The sequence below is a fragment of the Sarcophilus harrisii genome, chromosome 1, assembly GCF_902635505.1.
Source record: "Sarcophilus harrisii chromosome 1, mSarHar1.11, whole genome shotgun sequence".
Lineage (NCBI taxonomy): Eukaryota > Metazoa > Chordata > Mammalia > Dasyuromorphia > Dasyuridae > Sarcophilus > Sarcophilus harrisii.
The window spans coordinates 19,794,951-19,814,951 of record NC_045426.1 but is presented as its reverse complement, the minus strand read 5'-3'; the positions used below and the strand labels follow the sequence as shown (position 1 = coordinate 19,814,951).

The 20,001-nt window shown below is 35.3% G+C and overlaps 1 protein-coding gene across 6 annotated transcripts in view; it reads left to right on the top strand.

Annotated features, from left to right (window-relative positions):
* The window catches only part of C1H3orf67 (chromosome 1 C3orf67 homolog), a 196,915-nt gene that overhangs the window by 69,723 nt on the left and 107,191 nt on the right, over positions 1–20,001 (top strand). For 5 of the 6 annotated variants that reach the window (XR_004232115.1, XR_004232116.1, XM_031953419.1 and 2 more), the window contains exon 7: positions 4,964–5,128. Coding sequence is in view for 3 of the 6 variants with exons in the window: in XM_031953419.1 (XP_031809279.1) it covers positions 4,964–5,128 (165 nt within the window). In the remaining 3 variants the exon portion in view is untranslated. Of the gene's footprint in view, positions 1–4,963; positions 5,129–12,333; positions 12,460–20,001 lie in introns of all 6 variants that reach the window. The other variant, XR_004232117.1, reaches the window with a different exon arrangement.

Below are 20,001 nucleotides of genomic sequence, written 5' to 3'. Positions count from 1 at the left end.
ACTTAACCTGTTTTCTTTCATCCATTGGAGGGGAATGTGGGGGTGGGAATGGCGAACTGCTCTAGTACTCATCTTGTAGCAAACCCCATAGACTCTGACAGTGTGCTATGACTCACAGAAGTGTGAAGAGTTGGACAAAACTGAACAACAAGAATGATTTAGTTAAAGCTAGAGGATCTCCATGAGCTGATTCAGATCCAAATCTGTTTCTCAGGACATTCCAGTCCAAGATTTACACGCCCTTCAGATACATTCTTTAACTTTGGGAGAAAGTTTCAGGTTATTAAGTGCTGGAAATACTATCAGCTGGATTTAGTTCTGGTTTGATCTTACTTATTTAGTTCTTACTTTGATCTTTCCTGTCCTGACTTCCCCACAAGCCATATCAAACCTTTCATCCCAATGAGACGTTTCTGCATTTAAAAGAAACAATGAATGTAGAAGTAAAAAATTATTGCAGAACACAGTTGGATCTCTTTGGGGTGAGTTGGAATTTGTGCTGTTCACCACATTGTAGGTCCCAGATTGAGAGACCTGAAATTTGCTCTACTTTTGTCTTGCTTCCTTATCAAAAGCTAGTGAATTTTTGTCAGCTTAATGAAAACATTTTACAAGCCTTTTTGTTTTGTTTTGTTTCTGTTACAATATCTGGAATAGGGACTTGGTACATTTAAAATCTTATGTGATTTTGACTTTTTTTCCTTAAAAATTTATTCTTTTAGCATATACCCTTAGAGCAATTTTAAAAACATCCTGGTTTTCATATCTTTTTTTTAATTTCATAGTATTTTGTTTTCCTAGTTATCATTATTTGTATAATAATAAATACACAAATATATTTTTATAAAATGTATAAAATTATTATGTTTCCAATCCATTCTTTAAGATCCATAAAAGTCATGTTGAGACAGAAAACAGATCTTTCCCCTTCCCTCCAAAAGAAATCCACAAGAAAAATAAAGTAGAGAGAGAAAGAAACTATACTTCAATCTGTATTCACATACAATCAGTTCCTTCTCTGATTATGAATAGGATTTTTCATGATAAGACCTTCAGAGTAGTCATGCATGATTGTACTACTGAGAATAGCAAAGTCATTCACAGTAAGTCGGGCCAAAACACTGCTATTACTTTTTATACAGTATATTTTACTTTGCTTGAATTTATGGAGGACTTTCTAGGTTTTTCTGGGAGCATCCTGCTCATCATTTCCTATAGAACAATAATATTCCATTATAATCACATAGCACAATTTTTTCAGTCTTTTCCCAATTGTTGGGCATCCCCCTCAATTGCAAAATTTTTTGCCCTGAGAAGAGAGCTGCCTACCAATATTTTAATACATATAGGTCCTTTTCCTTTTTAAAAAAATCTCTTGCCTAGTAGTAGTATTGTTGGGCCAAAGGATGTGCATAATTTTATAGTTCTTTAGTTTAATTTCTTTTGATCATTTATCATTTGGGGTTGGCTCATATTTTCTATAAATTTGACTCTCTGTTTGAGAAATGAGACTCTATCAGAGAAATTTGCTTCAATATTCTTACAACTAAATTAGTTCACTTTATTTCCCCCATTTGTTTTATTCATTCTTTCTCCTTTTATTCTATCATTTCTCAAAAGTGTTTTGCCACTGACCATTTCCTCGTCCAATAAGTCCTCTATTTTATTACCCTTCCCCCTTCCCATATTCCATTCCCTTCCTTCTTTGCTGCAGTTTAAGATAGATACCTATACCCATATTGAGTATGTATGTTATTTCCGCTTTGAAACAATTCTGATGAGAGTAAGGTTCACTCACCCTCTCCTTCCTTTTACCCTCCAATGTAAAAGCCACTTCTTGCCTCTTTTTATGGCAGATAATTTACACCAATCCACTTTTCCCTTTCCCTTTCTTCTAGTACATTTCTCTCTCATCCCTTAATTTCATTTTTTAAAAGTGATTATCCCTTGAATATATTCCACTCATACTTGTGTCCTCTGTATATATTCCTTCTAATTGCCACAAAACTGAGAAAGTACTACTAAATTACAAGTATAATTCTCTCAATGTGGTACTGTAGACAGATAAACCTTGAGTTATTTATGATAGCACTTTTTTGACTACCTCCTTATACTTCTCCTTAGTCCTGTATTTGAAAATCAGAGTTTCCATTCAGCTTTGGTCTTTTCATCATAAATGCTTGAAAATCCTCTATTTTGTTGAATATGACCACCTTTTCTTCTAAAGGATTTTACCCAGTTTTGCTGGGTAGATGATTCTTGGTTGTAATTCTAGCTCCATTACTCTTCAGAATATCATATTCCAAGACCTTCAGTCCTTTAATGTAGAAGCTGCTAAATCTTGGGTTATTCAGATATGGCTCAACTACACTTGGATTTATTTCTTTTTGGATGCTTGCAATATTTTCTCCTTGACCTGGGAGTTCCACAATTTGGTTATAATATTCCTGAGAGTTTTTCTTTTGGGATTCTTTCAATTTGTATTTTACCCTCTGGTTCTAGAACTTGAGGACAATTTTCCTTGATAATTTCTTGAAAGATGATGTCCAGATTCTTTTTTGATCATGACTTTTAGGTAGTCCAATAATTTTTATGTTATCTCTCCTGGATCTATTTTTCAGGTCAGTTGTTATGAGAGAGAGAGAGGAGAGAGAGAGAGAGAGAGAGATTTCACATTTTTTCTATTTTTAAATTTTTTTTTGGTTTTACTTTATTGTATCTTGATTTCTTATAAAGATTTTAGCTTTCAGCTGATCAATTCTAGTTTTTAAGGAATTATTATCCTTAGTGAGCTTTTGTACTTCTTTTCCCATTTGGCAAATTTTGCATTTTAAGGCGTTCTTCTCATTAACTCTTTGTATTTCTTTTTGCAACACACTTAAATTCTCTTCCCAATTTTTCCTCTATTTCTCTTAACTTGATTTTCAAAATCCCATTTGAGTCTTCCATGGCCTGAATCCAATTCTTACTTTTCTTGAAGCCTTTGGATGTAGGCGCTTTGACTCTGCTATCATTTTCTAAGTATGTATTTTAATCTTCCTTGTCATCATAGTGACTTCCTATGGTCAGAAATTGTTTCTATTGTCTGCTCATTTTCCTAGCCTGTTACTCTGCTTTTAGCATCTTATTAAAATGGGGCTCTATGTCCAGGGTGGAGGTTGCAGCTGTTGTCAGAGCTGACCATGAGCTCATGGAGCTGTTGGGGTGTCCCCCGCCCCCCACTGTAGTTGTGAGACCCAGGGTGCTAAGGCAGCAGTGCGTCCTCACTGCTTACAGAGAAACCTGGAGCAGAGGCCTCTAGGAGCTCCCGTCACCACTGCCTATGCCCATTATGGGTTTGTGGGTTTCCTAAGGCCTTCTCACCTGCTGACTGACCTTCCCTGTAGACTTTGCATGTTTGGCGTCTCCGGGCTGAGAGGTCCAGAAAATCCCCAGTGTTGCTGCTTTCCTGAGTCAGGGCAGGCTTAAGGCCAGGGCCAGAGCTGCTGTTTCAAAGTCTAGACAACTAGGAAGTTCTACTGGTTTATAATTCAGGCCCCTCCTGAGGTGTAAGGTAAGAGTTACTTGTTAGGGCTTCCTGAGGGCTGTATCAACAGAGCATATCCTTCAACATCTCCTGCCAAACTTGATTTCACACATGGTACCAGAAGGTTTGTCTGAGAACCCAGTTTGCTTAGTTGAGAAAGGTTCCTAATCAGTTTACCTCAAGGTTGATTTTTTTTAACCACAACTCCTCTCCTACTACCTATGAGACCCTGGCAAAGTCCTGTAACCACTGTCAAGATGCTTTGGTTTCCTCAAATGTAAAATGAGAATAATAATAGCATCTCCCTTGTTGTAATGATCAAATGAGATATTTGTAAAGTGCTTAGTACATTGTCTGTCACATAATAAATGCTTGTTCTTCCTTCTCTTTCAAAGACCATCTGCTAAGTAATATTGCACCAGAGATCTGTGTAATTAGAGAAATGGGCCATACCACTCCCATTACAGATTTCATAATGTATTAAGGGAAAAATATTTATTTTCCTTATGAAGATTCAGAATTCTATAAATGGGAAACTGCCATCATCTGTGTATATCATGAAATCAAAACATTAATTGAGGTTATAGATTTAACATGTATTCGTATTTGTAAGATCCTAAATTTATCACTAGAAGGGACTTCAAAGGCTATCCCAGGTCAACTCTTAAGTATATATTAGGGTGCTGAAGCTTAGACAGATGGTATGGTCAAGGTTAAGAAGCCAGGAGTGGCGATGATTCTGGTTTTCCTGACTTACATTCTAGGGCTTTCTCATTGTCCCCAGGAATTTCATAAAATAATTGCTTTTCTAAACTCTTTACAAAATGATATTAGTAAGTGAAGATTAGTTGAATGATCCTTATGGCTTTTCTTAGAATTTTTTTTACCAGATTATAGATTTGGACATCATTTTGAGTTATTTCCTACTGAGGTGAATTTTATTGATCATATTCACATTTAGCCTCTGTTTGTTTGTTTTTTTTTTTTAACTCTAGCTAGCTAGTAATCAGCTGCAATTTTCTTTAATTTTGAGAGCACATCAAAAGTGAACATTTAGGTCCTTGATTCTATTGAAGTAGGCACTCATCCTCTCCACCAGTGCAGCTCATGCCCTCTCTACTGCACAGAAGGATTCTTTTTGCCCACAGCCATTCATGTGCCAAATGTGCTAATTCATCCATTGACTTTCTTAAGTTATATTGGCTTTTGTTTTCACATCGGTGTTCAGATCCCACCTGTGACTTTGTAGCACTTAATGAGCAAGTCACTTGATGTCATTGTAGTAACCATGCTAGAGAGAAAAGAGACTCAAAGAGAAAAGGAGAGGTAGAGCCACAGAGAGAAAGAGAGACAGACATTTGTAGGTCTAGAGATCTATAACTACATGTTTATCAGTGAATTCATCATTGTGAAGTGAATTTTTTTCTTTATTTTTAGATATATATGGTGCTCCTTTTACAACAGATGAGCCTACAGATATCATTCCTCGAAGCTGTCAATTAACTACTGATGTACCTCAGGTTACCCAGCTGCTAAATATGACTAAGCTTCGCCAAACAGAAATGAAATTTGGAGGTCAACCATTAACATCAACAGAACCAGGTATATAAACCCAGACTTGAAATGCAGTCATTTATTTAAAGTAAATTAAACATTTGACTTTTAAATTTTGTTTTATAATTGAAGTGAAAAACTGAAATATCAAGTTGTTTACTAACCAACTAATAAAAGTGCGGAGAAAGTAGATTTCCTGCTTCCTCTTCACTTAAATAGTGTTAATTGACTTTTGCATTTGTGATGTTTTGAAACTGAGAAAATAATATAGGCTAAAAACAACCCAAATAAAGCATTCAGTGTTTTGTGACAGACCCATTTACTGGTGGTTTTTTAATCTGGTGTCATGTCCTCAGCATTTGCTTTCAAGCTCTTCACCAAATGTTTCCAGGCTACTTTTTTCCCCTTCTGTTTTCCCTTAGCTCTTTTGAGGAATACAACTCAGTGTCTCACTTGTCTGGTGGAGCCTTTTTTGTTCACTCCAGTGGATGGTTATTCATTAAATGTCTGCTGTGTTTTCTGTGCTCTAATAGGTACTAACTACTTTAAGATGCATTCGCACACGTGTACACGCACACACAACACACACACACACAAACACACAGCATCAGCCTATTCTAAAACCTTCTTTGTAAAGAGGAGATACATATGTGAAACCCTGAAAATTTGTTGCAAGTATCATACAAGTGTGTAGAGAAAAATGGAAATGGAGACAATTATAGATAATATCACTCAGAAAGGAACCGAATAAGAATGGTAGCAGAATAGTAAGCAGAAGACTCGGTATGCAAAGATTGTGTGGGGACAATGGGGAGGAGCTTTGTGCCCTTGGCCATGAGAAGCAGCCTGTCTTGCCTGACCCCTCTCAGCCAGATTCATTTTAATTACAGATAGTCTTCGAGAAATTCTTGTGGGTAATTCTTTGTCCCCCTGTCCTATCTCCATGTTGTGTCTTTTATCTGGCCTTCCCTTCCAGCAGCCTCATTGAGTGGTCTGGTTTTGACGTTCTTTCTCATTCTGCCTTTTGCCCTGTGTCCTACCTCTTAGCCTTTTTCTGTCATTTCTTAATAAGGGGCTTCCATTCATCTGTGTTAGACCGTCTCCTCGAGTTTTTGTCTTGTTCCACAATGAGGACTTTGGAATATAGCTGCTTCAGATAGGAAGTCCTGCTAGTTGGAAACATTCTGAGATTTGCCCAAGATCAATCTGGTAGCAGTGACCACCTTGGGCTGGGAGGCCTTGAGCAAGGAACAGCAAGAGTCCGTTGTGGTCATCAAGGTGTGGGAGGTGCCGGTATGTGACCGTCCCTGCTGTGAAGGCGACTCACAAAAGAGGAGGATCAGAATCTGAGAAAAAGGAGACAGCGTGACAAGGAGGGTCATTGGCTAGTGATGGCGATGGAAAGTCCTCAAGGAACGGGAACGTGGTTGTATCTTTAGTGAAAATAAGGGGGCTGACAGAACCATGTCTCTTATATCAGCTTATGAGAGACAGCATGATTTGGACTTGGGAAGACCTAGAGTCAAATTCTTATTTTCCTTAGGCAGGGGCCTATTTCTGTGTCTGTAATACTCACCTCACAGAGTGGTTGTGAGGCTTCAAGGGCCTAAGTCTTTGTAAAATACATTGTAGGGTTCAAAGGACAATGTAATTGTCTATTACCACCATGCCTGCATATTGTCAACATTTTAGTCTCCATCTGTCTTATCTGTCTTAGACTGTTAAGTCCGTGAGTGGTAACAGCTTTGCAGCCAGCAGTGAGCATGCTAGCTGGCCTTAATTTAAGTTAGTAAGGGCTTTCACCACTTTGTGGGGTTAGATAGAAACAATCCTATGAGTTGCGGACATCAAGGAATGTGCTTAATGACTAATCTTCGAAGGTTGTTTCCAGGATCAAAGGAGACAGTGTAACACAGAGAGCTCTAGCACAAAATATATCAGTATAGTACTATCGGAGATGAGTCCAAAATGTCATATCTCAACATCAGACATTTCTGGAGCAATTGGAAATTTGGAAGGCATTTGCCAGACATGTATAACCTCAAGCCCCAAACCAGTCCTGTGGGGCAGCTACTAAAGCTATTATTCTTCCTGGGTTTAAAAAAAAAAAAAAAAAAAAAAAAAAGGTAAAGGGGCTTATCCACAGTGAATAAGGGTCACTTGTAGGATTTAACCCCAAGGCTTTCCTGACATCAAGCCCAGTGCCTGGGCCTGGGTCTCCATTATAACTCCTCGCAGAATCCCTAAGATTAGAACCAAATGGAAATTATTAGAATTTAATAAACATTTTTGATGTTGTCATCAGTAAACCGGTTAACAGGAATTTGTTAAGTACCTCCTTAAAAAAAATGCAACAAAATTATCTTTTATCATCTATTGCTCATTCTGTATCTAGTGATGATTTTCAGTAACAAATAGTTTTTCAGATGCAATTAGATAAAATTTAGATTTTTAGTGTTTTCAATTTTTATTCTGTTCTTCAGGTTCAGCTTTATAACAAATATTTATTTAATAAAAATGCTGCCCTTCATCAAGTATTTTCTACGTGTCTTTTTACTTTAAAGTTCAAGGACACTGTTAGTATTCATTGGGTTAAGAGAGTATTTGGGTGTTACCTGCCTCATTAATTCAATTTCCTACCTAAATTAAAATTCCTTCCCTGAGTTTATATCATCTTGTCCCAAGTGGGCAATAGACTGTCCATGCAAGGTTGTTAGCACAGTATCCCAGTGAATAATAACATTCTGCTTGGCTCATATACACAGAGAAATAAGGATGGTCCAACCAGCATATAACTTATGTCCCAAGAAGCTCTCTTGCAGCCATCCTCATTTCTATCCCCACAGTGTGAGATAGCTGGAGAGATTCTTTCATTTAGGATGCTCCTCAGGGTTATATGAGCATCTATTCTGACTTCTAGTACTTTCTGCCACAAATAATACTCTGGTCTTCCAGCATTTGTCACCTTTTCATTTGTTGATTAATTGTTGTGCAGCAAGTAATTGCGACAGCTGGTTATAGGAAGATCTGATTTGAAAGCCAGAGACAATATCCCAGGCTACCATCTCTGCCCAGGGAAGAGGCCCCATGATCCAGGGTTAGAGATCGACCAGCTTCTCATTTCCCATCTTTCCACTTCCTTCCTTTGGGAACATGGGCTAAGTACTTCCCAGCCCCTCTTTTGTCCTTGATGAAATTCCTCTGAGACGTAATTCTTCCCACCTGAAGCTGCCATCTCCAGGCCCAGCACCAATAGTCCATTCCACTCACTGACTTTAGAGTCTCTTCTGGCCTCGGTTTGATCCTCTGAAATAGGAATAGAACTTGGAGCATCCATGTCATTGAATGGCTCTAAGTGTTCTGTAAACTTCAAAGCTCAGTGGGTGTTGGGATAAGCAGTTATCATAAATAGTAAGGTTTCTTCATCATGGAAAACCCAAGAAGTAATTTTTTCTATTTCCAACAATTTGTTTTTGCATGTCCCAAAAGCTTGACTCCCAACAATGTTGAACTTCATGATTGAATGAATGTCTACTCTCATGATTGATGAATAAGTATGGGGAGGCAGAATAGAGTAGTTGACAGAAAGCTAGCCCTGAAGCCAAGAAAACCTGAGTTCAAGTCCTGCCTCTGACACAGCAAGTCACCTAACATCTTGGTACTTTTCTGCAGCTTCCTAAGACTCTAAGTTGTTGAGAAGGTGCCATCTGAGCTTGTAGAGATAGTGTGCTCCCCAGGGAGGTCCCTATGCCAGTGAATTCCAGAGCTGGATACTGCCCTTATCCGTGCATTGTTGTTAGACCCTCGGCTGTAGACAACAGCTTGGTTTTTTACTGAAGCTTATGAGTTTTTTTTTTTCCCCAATAATCACAAATACTCCTAAAGGTCTAGAGCTTTCCAGTATTTATATTGGTGAGTCTCATTAACTTGAGAGAGAACAGAAATATTTTAAACACATTCTTTTATATTTTAAAAATCATTGTGTTTCTAGTGAAGTGTGATGGTGGGCAGTATTATTAAAAGTGAAAACTTTTTTTTTCCTTTAATGTCTACTTGATGAGAGGTAAGGATTATAAAGCTAGAAGAGAACCTGATTATTTTTCATGGTATCCAAATTTAATGGAATCGAGAAAAGCAGGTCTGATTATTTGAATTGAGTAGTTGGCTCACTAATGACAAGATGCACTGGTCCACTTAGCACAAATCAAAGCTTGTAATTTACTTAAATATTAGCAAGTAATTGGAATAAACATCTTTGTTCCTGAACAGTGGCAGTAGTGGGGGAGGTGGATTTGGAAAGGGGGATCTTCACTATGTTTGTCTCTTTGTTTTTATCTCTATCTCTGTCCCTCCTCGTCGTCCTCTTCTCTCTGTCTCTCTGTCTTTATCTGTGTCTTTCTGTCTCTCTGTCTCTGTCTTTCTCTCTCTCTCAGGTTTTGGTAAGATGATACCACCTTATGGCAAAACAGTATTTTCTCTAGAACTATGATGTCATCTTCCTCTCACAATGACAAAATCCTTCTTGGAATCCTTATTTGTACCTTGTTTAGAGAGGGTTGTATGAAGTATAATCTAAAAAAAGAGATGAAAGGAGTTTGGATTACCATTACTGAAAGTGGAAAAGAAACAAGTAGCAACTTATTTCAGATCCTGTCAGTTAGTTATAAAGAAAATCAGTAGCACACTTATCAGGTGTATCATTTCACAACCACTGAAAGTGAAAACTTTTACTTTTCCTTGCATTTTGAACAGTTTTTGCTCTCATTAATTTACAGCAAATACAGCAGTTTCTCTTATAGTGTCAGTACAACAAGCGTTTAGTAAGCACCTACTACATGAACTATCCCAGGCTTTTCTTCTCACATAAATGTGAAAATTAAGTTTAATCCAATTTCTTAAATTAGCACTAAAAAAGTTTGTTATGAGAAAGGTGTCAGCCACTGTTTAGAGAATAGATTGCAATCTTCTAAATCGTATGAGCAACAAGATAGCAAACTAGACATTTTCTCAGATTCCCACAGCCTCTCGCACTTCTCCAAAACAGAAATTATATACCCAAAATAAAGCTATTTCATCTGTTTCTGTGGTCTAAGACACTTGGAATTCAAAAGAAAGTTAAAAAAAAAAAACAGGAACTGATGCTCACTGAGCTTACTGAGCACCCATCCCTGATCTCCTATACTACTGGCAGCAAGGCTGTCCTAGCAGACCCAATGACACGACACAGGCTTACATCAAAACTACATCCCTTCTTTCACCCCTTCTTTCCAGTGCCAGAGAGACCCGACTTGCAGGTTGTGGAAGTTTCCTCAGGCCTTGGCAGCCAACTTTGCCAAAGCACTTCAGGTGTAAAAGCCTGCTGATAGGTACAGTGGGCAAAGCTCTGAACTGCCAGTAACTTCAGAGAACAAGTGCTGAAATGTAGATGCCAGGCCAGAGAACTAAGGAATAGGGGAATGGAGCAGATTACCAAGACAGGATTTTATGTTGATGGGGAACTGTTCAGCACTCCACCAGGCCCGAGAAAAGAGCACAGTACCCAGTTGGGGCAGAGACCTAGCCTGGTAAACCATGAATTGTCAAGTATTGGGAAGACTCTGAGACACTTTGAGAACCAGTCTCTAAGGAAATATTCAGAAGTAAATGATAAAGAAAATAAAGGAAGAAAAAAGACTGAAAGTCCCAAATATTCCAGGAAGAAGAAATCTTTAAAAAAAAAAAAAAAAAAAGATAAATCAATAGAAAAAAGAGTAATAAGAAAAAGAAATATGGCTTCCAGATGTAGTAAACAAGATTTGACATCTATCAATAAAACTACAAAATGAAGAAAAATAATTGAATATTTGACAAGACAGAAGATGCTGATGAAATTGAGAACATGAAACCATAACAAAGTATTTAAACAGTGGTTTAAAAGAGAATTATGAGATTAGAATGTTACGTCTTATAAAGCATAAGTAATAAGCAGAAGAGAAAAACTGGAATTTGCAATGACAAGCCTCTGCAAAGAAACAAAATAAAAAATAATAGATTGAGAATAAAAACACGCAAAGTAAAAGACAACCTGGGAGAAGAGAAATAAAAAATAAAACATTAAAATACACTCACTGCAGGATATGTTGAGACAACCTAAGGATCAGGAGGTTCCCAGAAGAACATGATAAGATGAAAAGTATTACTACCATAATGAAAGAAATAACAGAATAGAACTATCCAGAACTTCTGGATATAGAAAATGAAATTGCAATAAGGAGAAAATGACAAATTATCTCCAAGAAAAAAAATCAAACAAACAACATAAACAAACATAAAAAACTCAAAATTTCAAGACACCTAGTGGTTAAATTTTACAAATTAAACAATTTCTGCAAGTCATCAAGAGAAAAATCTTCAAAAACAAAGGGAAAGACATTTGAAAAATATAAGACTATTCTGTACCCACTAGAAAAATGAGGAGAGACTGGAATAATGTGTTTTGAAGAGCACTGCAATGCAGAATGCAACCAGGGTGACCTGTTTTGCAAATCTGAGCTTAAATACATAGAACAATATATAGACATTCTATAATAAAGAGAATTTTGAATCATTTTTTAGAAACAAATCATTTGTTTCTTGAACACCCCAAGCGACAGAAGTGAAGGAAGATTTAATAAATACAGCTATCTCTAGCAACAGAGGAATAAGTTCAGTGATAGATGCAATAAAGAAAATTGAGTTTAAAAATTCCAAACATGATTAATTTATTAACAAGGCTAGCAGTGGCCAATAAATTGGAGGCTCCTCAGTAGTCAACAATGCATCTGACAATCAAGGCAGTTCTTCTGTAGTTGTACAGGGGAAAATGGACAGTGACATCAGTCTGGCAGAAAAAAAAAAAGAGTATCTCATTTTTATTGGCTAATGCTAAGGTCATTTAAATATAATTTACAATGGGTAGGTTAACATTCTTTAGAATATTCCATGGTTGGCAATTTCTGAGAAAGAACAGGATAATTTGTGGTCTAGCAAGTTCTAACATATTAGAATATAGCTCAGGGTATTGACTCTGAAAACTCCTAAGGAGAACCTATTTCATGGAAGGTGATTTGTGTTGCAAAATAAGGGATTAATAGTGGCAGGTTTAAAAAGTTCAAGTTCATATACTAAGGGAGAGCATTACATAATAACTTGATTATTAATATATAGTGAATTAAATAAGCCTTAATAAAATATTAAAAAATAAAGTGGGGTGTCCATTTTCAATTCCATAACAGAAAGACCAGTAAGAGACTTCTTTCTAAATGTATACAAGGAAACAGGGTGAAAGCAGAATCTGGTAGAGGTAACAATGAAAAAATCGGCGGGAGCATGGACAGAACCTGGAAGCACCTTGTCTACAGGTGAATACTTCTTTTGTGAGACTATATTTACAATATAGGAGAATTCATGAAAAGCAGGGAAGGGAGCAGTGGTTTAGAGAGGAATGGGTGATGTATCAGGATCAACTTAAAGGTTAAAAAAATAATAACTATGCACCCAAAGGGGTGAAGATAAGGAAGAGACAGAAACTGAAAAGGGGAGAAAATGAAAGAGGCCTATTTTGGGGTTGGAGGGAATTTTACAGATGAATGCTTCTTTGAGTTAAAGGAGAATGTGGGGACCTTCTATCAGATGAGTCCTGGTGCATTGGGTGCCTGAAAAGTCTTATTTGTCCAGGGAGAGGAGAATTAGAATCTCTGGGTACAACCGGAAGAAAAGGAAAGCATAGACTGAGCAGAGATTTCTAGGCAAGTATAAGTAGGAGTGAGGGGAAAGATCAATGAGAAGATATAGATCAGTGTAGTAGGGGCAAAGGAAGGTACCTACCATAGGGTCGTGTCCTCTTTAACAATTTCAATAATAACTATTGTTCTAAAAATAATGCACGCTGCAAAAAGGTAATCCACAAAATAAGCTCTACTAAGACAATAGCAGAAAATTTCTATAGGCCAGAACCTAGAATGGATACCCTGGAAACTTTGATTGTATAAAGAATACTGAGAAAAGAAAAATCAGATATAGGGTCCATGAATCAGAAAATGAGTCAAGAATAAACAGAAAGAGAAGATGCATAATGAGGAAAATAAAATGAAATATCTTTTTGGAAAATGTTATAAAAAATGAATTTTTTTTTAAAAAACTAGTTAACAGGACTAGTTAAAAAGGAGAAAAAGGGAGAATTTACCATACTAAGAAGGAAAAAGAGGAAAATCTGTAACTAGATAAAATCAGGAGGGAAGAACTAATTTTAAAAGAAAAATCCTAATGGAAAAAAAAGGGATAACAAGAGTGAGGATTAGGAATGAAAGTAAGACCCAGTAGGAATAAGGCAAACTTAAAAAAAGACTGTGTTTTTATCCGAAGGGAGCAAAAGGGCTCATAATTTTTGGGGAAAAAATTAATTTTAGAGATGGAGGAAAACATAAACCTAATCCTTAATATCAAACATGAGTGGATTAAGCAATTCAAAAAATAAAAGGGAGTGACAAATTGGATAAAAATAAAACTCTACAATTGATTGTAAGAGAAACACATTTAAAAAAACAAAGACATAATAAAACAATAACAAAATCCAAGGGAATGGGGGGAGGGGGGATTCACATCAGCTGAATACAGAAAAGTAAAAGTTACAACCTTCAGGCTATCAGGCAATGCAAAATAACAGATATGCTGAATTGAACTATATAGAAAAAAACATCACTAATAAATGTATACTCTTCAAATGCTTGAGTATCCAAATTCATAGAGTAAACAGTTGAGTTTCAAGAAAACCGTAACATAATACTCATACAAACTTGAATATAAGTCACTCAGTTTTTAATGAATCTAAAAGAAAAACAAAAGGGAAAATGTGGAATCAAACAAAATTCTGGAGAAACTAGAGTAAAAAAACATTAAAAAAAAGCATCTTCTAAGTGGAACAATAAAAGAGCAAACATTTCTCATCATCACATGGAACCTGTACAAAAACAGACTAGGTACTAGAGGACAGAGATATGCAAGTAAATGTAAAAAGGTTAAAAACAGCTAATACATCCTTTACAGACCATAATACGATAAAAATAATTGGTTCTGGAAGCATGAAAAAAGGATACCATTTGGGAATGAAGACTTAACAATGAATTTTTAATGAATAGGTCAAAAGAACAAATCAAATAATTATAAAACAAAATTATGATTAAAATGCTATATCAAAATGTCTAGGATACAGCTAAAGCAGTCTTGCATCAAAATCATAACCTTACCTCAACAAAATATAAAAAATAAAATGAATAAACTAAATATGCGTTAAAATAAGAAAATAAACCTAAAAAAGCACAGAAGAAATCAAAAATTAAAGGGGACGTAGATAAATGGGAAACAAAAAAACCTTTTGAAAAAAATAAAATTAAAAGCTGGTAATCAACTAATAAAAGACTAACAAAATTAAAATTAAAAGCTGGTAATAATCGACTAATAAAAGACTAACAAAATTGTTAAACCCTTAGCTGATTTCATTTAAAAGAGCAAAAAAAAAAAAAAAAAATCAATAAAATAGCAAATGACTAAGGCAAAATCAGAAGAAAAAGAATAATCAGGTAATAACAATAATTACAATAATAATGATGATGCAGTTATGTGCTTTAAAAAATGAGAATGCAAAAACAGGAATGCTTTCAAAATATAAAATACTCAAAACTATAAAAAAAAAAAAAGATTAAAAAAAACATTTCCATATTCATCATGTTGCACAAGAAAAATCAGTTGGGTGGGGGAAACAAAAGAGAGGGGGAACAAAGCAAACAATGCCAAAAAAAAAAAAAGATGAAAATACTCTGTTCTGATCCACATTCAGTCTCCATGGTTCTCTCTCTCTAGATGTGGATGACTTTCCATCATAAATCTGTTGAAATTGCCTTTAATCACTCCATTGTTGAAAAGCGCCACGTCCATCAGAATTAATCATCGTATAATCTTGTTGTTGCCATGTACAATAATCTCCTGCTTCTGCTTATTTCTTTAACATCATTTCATGTAAGCCTCTCCAGGCCTCTCTGAAATCATCCTGCTGATTGTTTCTTATAGAATAATAATATTCCATAACATTCATATACCATAACTTGTTCAGCCATTCTCCAACTGATGGGCATCCAACTCAACTTCCAGTTCTTTGCCACCACAAAAAAGGTTGCTAAACATTTTTGCACATGTGGGTCCCTTTCCCTTCTTTATGATCTCTTTGGGATACAGACCCAGTAGAAACACTGCTGGGTCCAGGAATCTGCAACAGTTTGATAGCCCTTCAGGCATAGTTCCAAATTGTTCTCATGAATGGCTGGGATTAGTTCATAACTCCAGCAATGATGTGTTAGTGTCCCAATTTTCCCACATCCCCTCCAACATTTGAGATAGAGATCTTAAATAACTCAGTATAAGAAAAGAACATAGATTTGTTGTAAAGGGACTAGCAAAGAAAAACCACATCGGAGAATTCAATCAAATTTGGAAAGAATTATTACTAACTATATTTAAAAATTACTCTCAAAAATTGAGAAAAGAAACCACTCTAGCAGAACCTTTTAATAAGACAGATATAATCCTGATGTCTAAAATAGGAAAAGATGAAATAGAAAAAGAAAACTATAGTCCAGTATCATTAATAAACATTGGCTCAAAATTTTTAAACAAGCATCAAAAAGACAACAGCCATTTATTCAATAAATCATTCATTATAATTAAATGAGATTTATACCAGTGATGTAAGGATGGTTTGCTCTTAGGAAAGCAGTAACATTAACCAAAACTTTCAAAATCATATGATCATCTCAGAAAGCCTTCAATGAGGCAGCTAAGTGGCATAGAGCTGGAACCCTGGAGACAGAAAAGTCTGAGTTCAAATAATTTCTTTAACATTTTTTTTAAATTGGGAGTTCAGCAATTCCCTAGTTGATGGGCATCTGCTCAGTTTCTAGTTCTTTACCACTACAAAGACTATGCACAGTTTTATAGTCCTTTGTCATAGTTCCAACTTGCTCTTCAGAATAATTGGATCAGTTCACAGATCCAACAACAGAGCATTAGTGTCTCTGACATTCTTTTATGTTAAAAATCTTACAGTGAATAGGTATGAAGGGACCTTTAAAAAAAAAAGGATATTTCTAAAACTGAAAGCAAGCATTGTAGGCAGTAACAATATAATAGTTATTTCAGTAATTATGGGAGTGAAGCAATGATACCTACTTTTTCCAGTAATATTTGATATAAATCCGGAAATGCTAACAATAGCAATGAGTCAAAAGAGGAATTACAGGAATAAACCATAAGTTAAAAAAGAAAGAAACTTGTCCCTATTTGCTGGTAATAAGATATTTTACTTGGAAAATCCCAGGAAATCCGCAAAGATGCTAATTAAGATAATTAATAGCTTCAAGAAAGTTGCAAAGTATAAAATATTCCAAAATTTGGAGCATTTCCGATTAAGAATGACAAAGCATATAAAGAAATAATAGAAAAGAAATCCCATTCCAAATAACTATGAAATGCATAAAACATCTGGAGATCAGCCTCACAAAGCACACAAAAGACTTGTATACACCCAGTTACAAGATGTTCCTTAAAAGAACTAAAAAACAAGCTAGATGGCTCAATGAGTCTTCATTGGTCGTGACTAGGCTATGCCAATATAAAAAAAAATTGGAAAATAGGTCACTGAAACAGACTATATAAAGGAGTTTAAATTTTGAGAGAAATCACGCATTTGATAATAATCATTTTGGATAAAAAAAAAAATTAAGGGAAAACTGGAAAGCAATTTGGCAGCAATTAGCCTTAAGACTAACAGCTTACACCATAATACATTTTAAATGGATATGTGACCTTATTACTGATGTTCACACAATTTAAAATTAAAAGAAATTCAGATATATACTTCTCACAGCTATAGGTAGAAGATATATTCTTAACGAAATGAGATAGGGTCAATTGTAAAAGATAAAATAGATAATATTACTTGAAAATGAAATCTTACTCAGACATTTATGCACATAGGATAAGAAGGGAAGTGGTCAAATGGAACAAAGATTTGTTATCTAAGATATTTAAACAATATGTATGTGATTAATAACTTTTTAGTAGATAAAATGATCAAGAGATAGAACAGATAGTTCTCAAAAATAATACTGCACAGTATTCATAACCACATAAAATGCTCCAGATCACTATGAAAATTAAAACAACTGAAGTTTCACCTTACATCTTTCACATTGGCAGAAATGATCCCCCCCCAAAATGGCAACAATCTGTGTTGTTAGAAAGAGAACTACACTAGTACATTGTTGTTGAAGCTGTGGAATGACATAACCATTTTTGAAAATAATCTGAAATTTTCAAATAAGGTGACTAAAATGTTCATTTTGATCATTTTGAATCTTTGTAACAGAGATACCATTACTGGTTTCAAACCCCAAGGAAGCCTCTGTGTGTGTGTGTGTGTGTATACTGATGAGAAAAATATCTTCAAAATAACTCAAAATATTTATAGCTACGAATAAGAAACAAAGTATATTCCCCATTTATTGGGGAATAGTTAAACCAATTGTTATTCATTGTTATAATGAGATTACTATAATGTAAGAAATTATGTATGTGATGAAAACAAAGAAGCCTGGAAAGATGTCTTATGATGCAGAATGAAGTGAGCAGAACCAGGGAGGGGAAATGTCCACAATGTCTACAACACTGTTAAGTGGAAAGCACAATACTTAAAAAAATCAAAAATAAATGTGACAAAATTAAAAGGATAAAGTTGAACTCGAATGAAGAGATAAAATAAATCTTTTTTTTTAAATGGGCATTAATCTTCATTTTAAAAATAAGTGAAATCCAGCAGCTATGTTCTAAAATACTTATAAAAAAACTTTTTGCTTAAGTTTATCAAATACTTAACTTTCAAACACTATTTTAGTTATATAACTTTTAATTGAATTTTTCATAGTTAGTAATCGTTTTATAGGATCAATTTATCTTTTATATTTACATATTAATGTTTGAAAATGTCATGGAAAGAAATCCCAGATTATGTCAGGGAAATTCAAGGTTCTAAAACTGTACCTCTCAGGGTTGGCCAGAACTCATAAATGAGCATAAGATACTTGTGTCAAAGGAGGGTATCTCCAAGTTTACAAAGCTATAAAATTTTGAAGTATGAAGAATTAATTCTTCTCATTAAAAACACTTCAAAATTGTATAGTTTTGTAAATTTGGAGATACCCTCCTTTGATACAAAGTTACTATGTATCCCCAAAATCATTACTCTGTGGCCATCCTGGGATATGCTCCTTAAAGAATTATCTAGGTAGTTGGATAAAAATTCATGTTAGTGACTGTTTAAATATCCCTTCATCCTTACTTTTTATGATTTGATTTTCTAGAACTTTGATTTTTCCAACCGAATTTAGTTACAGGTTTATCTCCTTGAATGGCAGGTGTGCAGTCCGTCACTACACCCTGCTGACAAATCCCGAAGCCCTTCTTAGGAAAGCTTTGGAGAACCTTGGGTTATCTCGATGCTATGATGAGGCATCCAAAGTGAATCTCAGGAGAGCCAAAATATAATTATTGATGATATTTAGTTAGAAATTTTGCTGAAATTTGAGAGATTAAACTCACTAAAGGCTGCTCCCTCTTTATTCAAATATTGGTTTTCTTTGACCATCTCAAACTCATTATGTACAAAATTATACTCAAGGTTTTCTCTTGTATACTTTCCTGAACTTGGCTCTCCCTGTCAAGGGTACCACGTCACTCCCAGGTCCTCAGACTCCCCACCTGGGGCCCTCCTACATTTGGCCCACATGTTCAGTCCCTTGCAGTCTTATCCTTTGTAGCATTCCAGCATCTCGTGTAGGTGTTCCCTTCCCAAAATGGATCTCTCCTGTCCAGCCTTTCACTTCATCCTGGTCTTCTGCTCTAAGTCCAGCAATGTTCCTTCTGTTTCCCACTCAGACCTTCATCTCTGCACTCGGCCTTTTCTCATACTCTCTTCCCTTCTGCCTCTTGGTTTCCCATTTCCTTTCCTTATCCCTCTCCCCTTACGACTTGGCTTTCCCTATGAGACTATCTCAATGCTCTGTATTATCTCATAGGAAAGGCCATTATTTTTCCTATTCTATCTGTTCTGGCCTTTAGATTACTACCCCATTAATTCTCATTGCAACCATTTGAATTATACTCGTAGAATTCTGCTAATTATATGAAGAGGTCTTAACATACTTATTTGATATATGAAAGGATGAAAGTCTTGGTTAAGTAATTTTCCAAAGTTACATTGTAAATAAGTGTCAGAGGTGGAAATAGATTTCTATTATCTAGTGCCATTCATTTAGTCGAGCTTTCTGAGTTAGCATATGAAAATATTCAAATTCAAAGCCAAACATCTAATGTCACATTTAATACTGACTTTATTGTCAGATAGCACAAAGAAGCTGAAAGCATGACCCCCTTAGTGATTAAAGTTGAACATTCAGCAGATTTTATAGGTTAAGCTTTGAAAACCCTAGAAATTTAAATGAATAAAATAATTAGAACATTGTATCTTGAGACAGAAATTAATGTTTATTTTTTTCAAAAGACAATTAGAATATAGGCCCTTAGGTTTTATCATTTAACTGTGAAAGCATGTACCCCTCCAAAAAGTAGTCAAATAATTAATGGTAACATCTTTGACCTACACTAAGTTTATTTTCAGCAAACTTGAGAAAATGAAATGCCTAGAGCATTAATTTAATCTGATCTCAATTTTTAAGTTTGTTATTTTGAATACTAATTTCCATTCTTTCCAGAATCCAAAAAGTGATAGATTTTCCACCTAAAATTTTTTGTTATTATAAGTTTAATGACTTAGAAACTGTCAGTTAAGCTTTTTA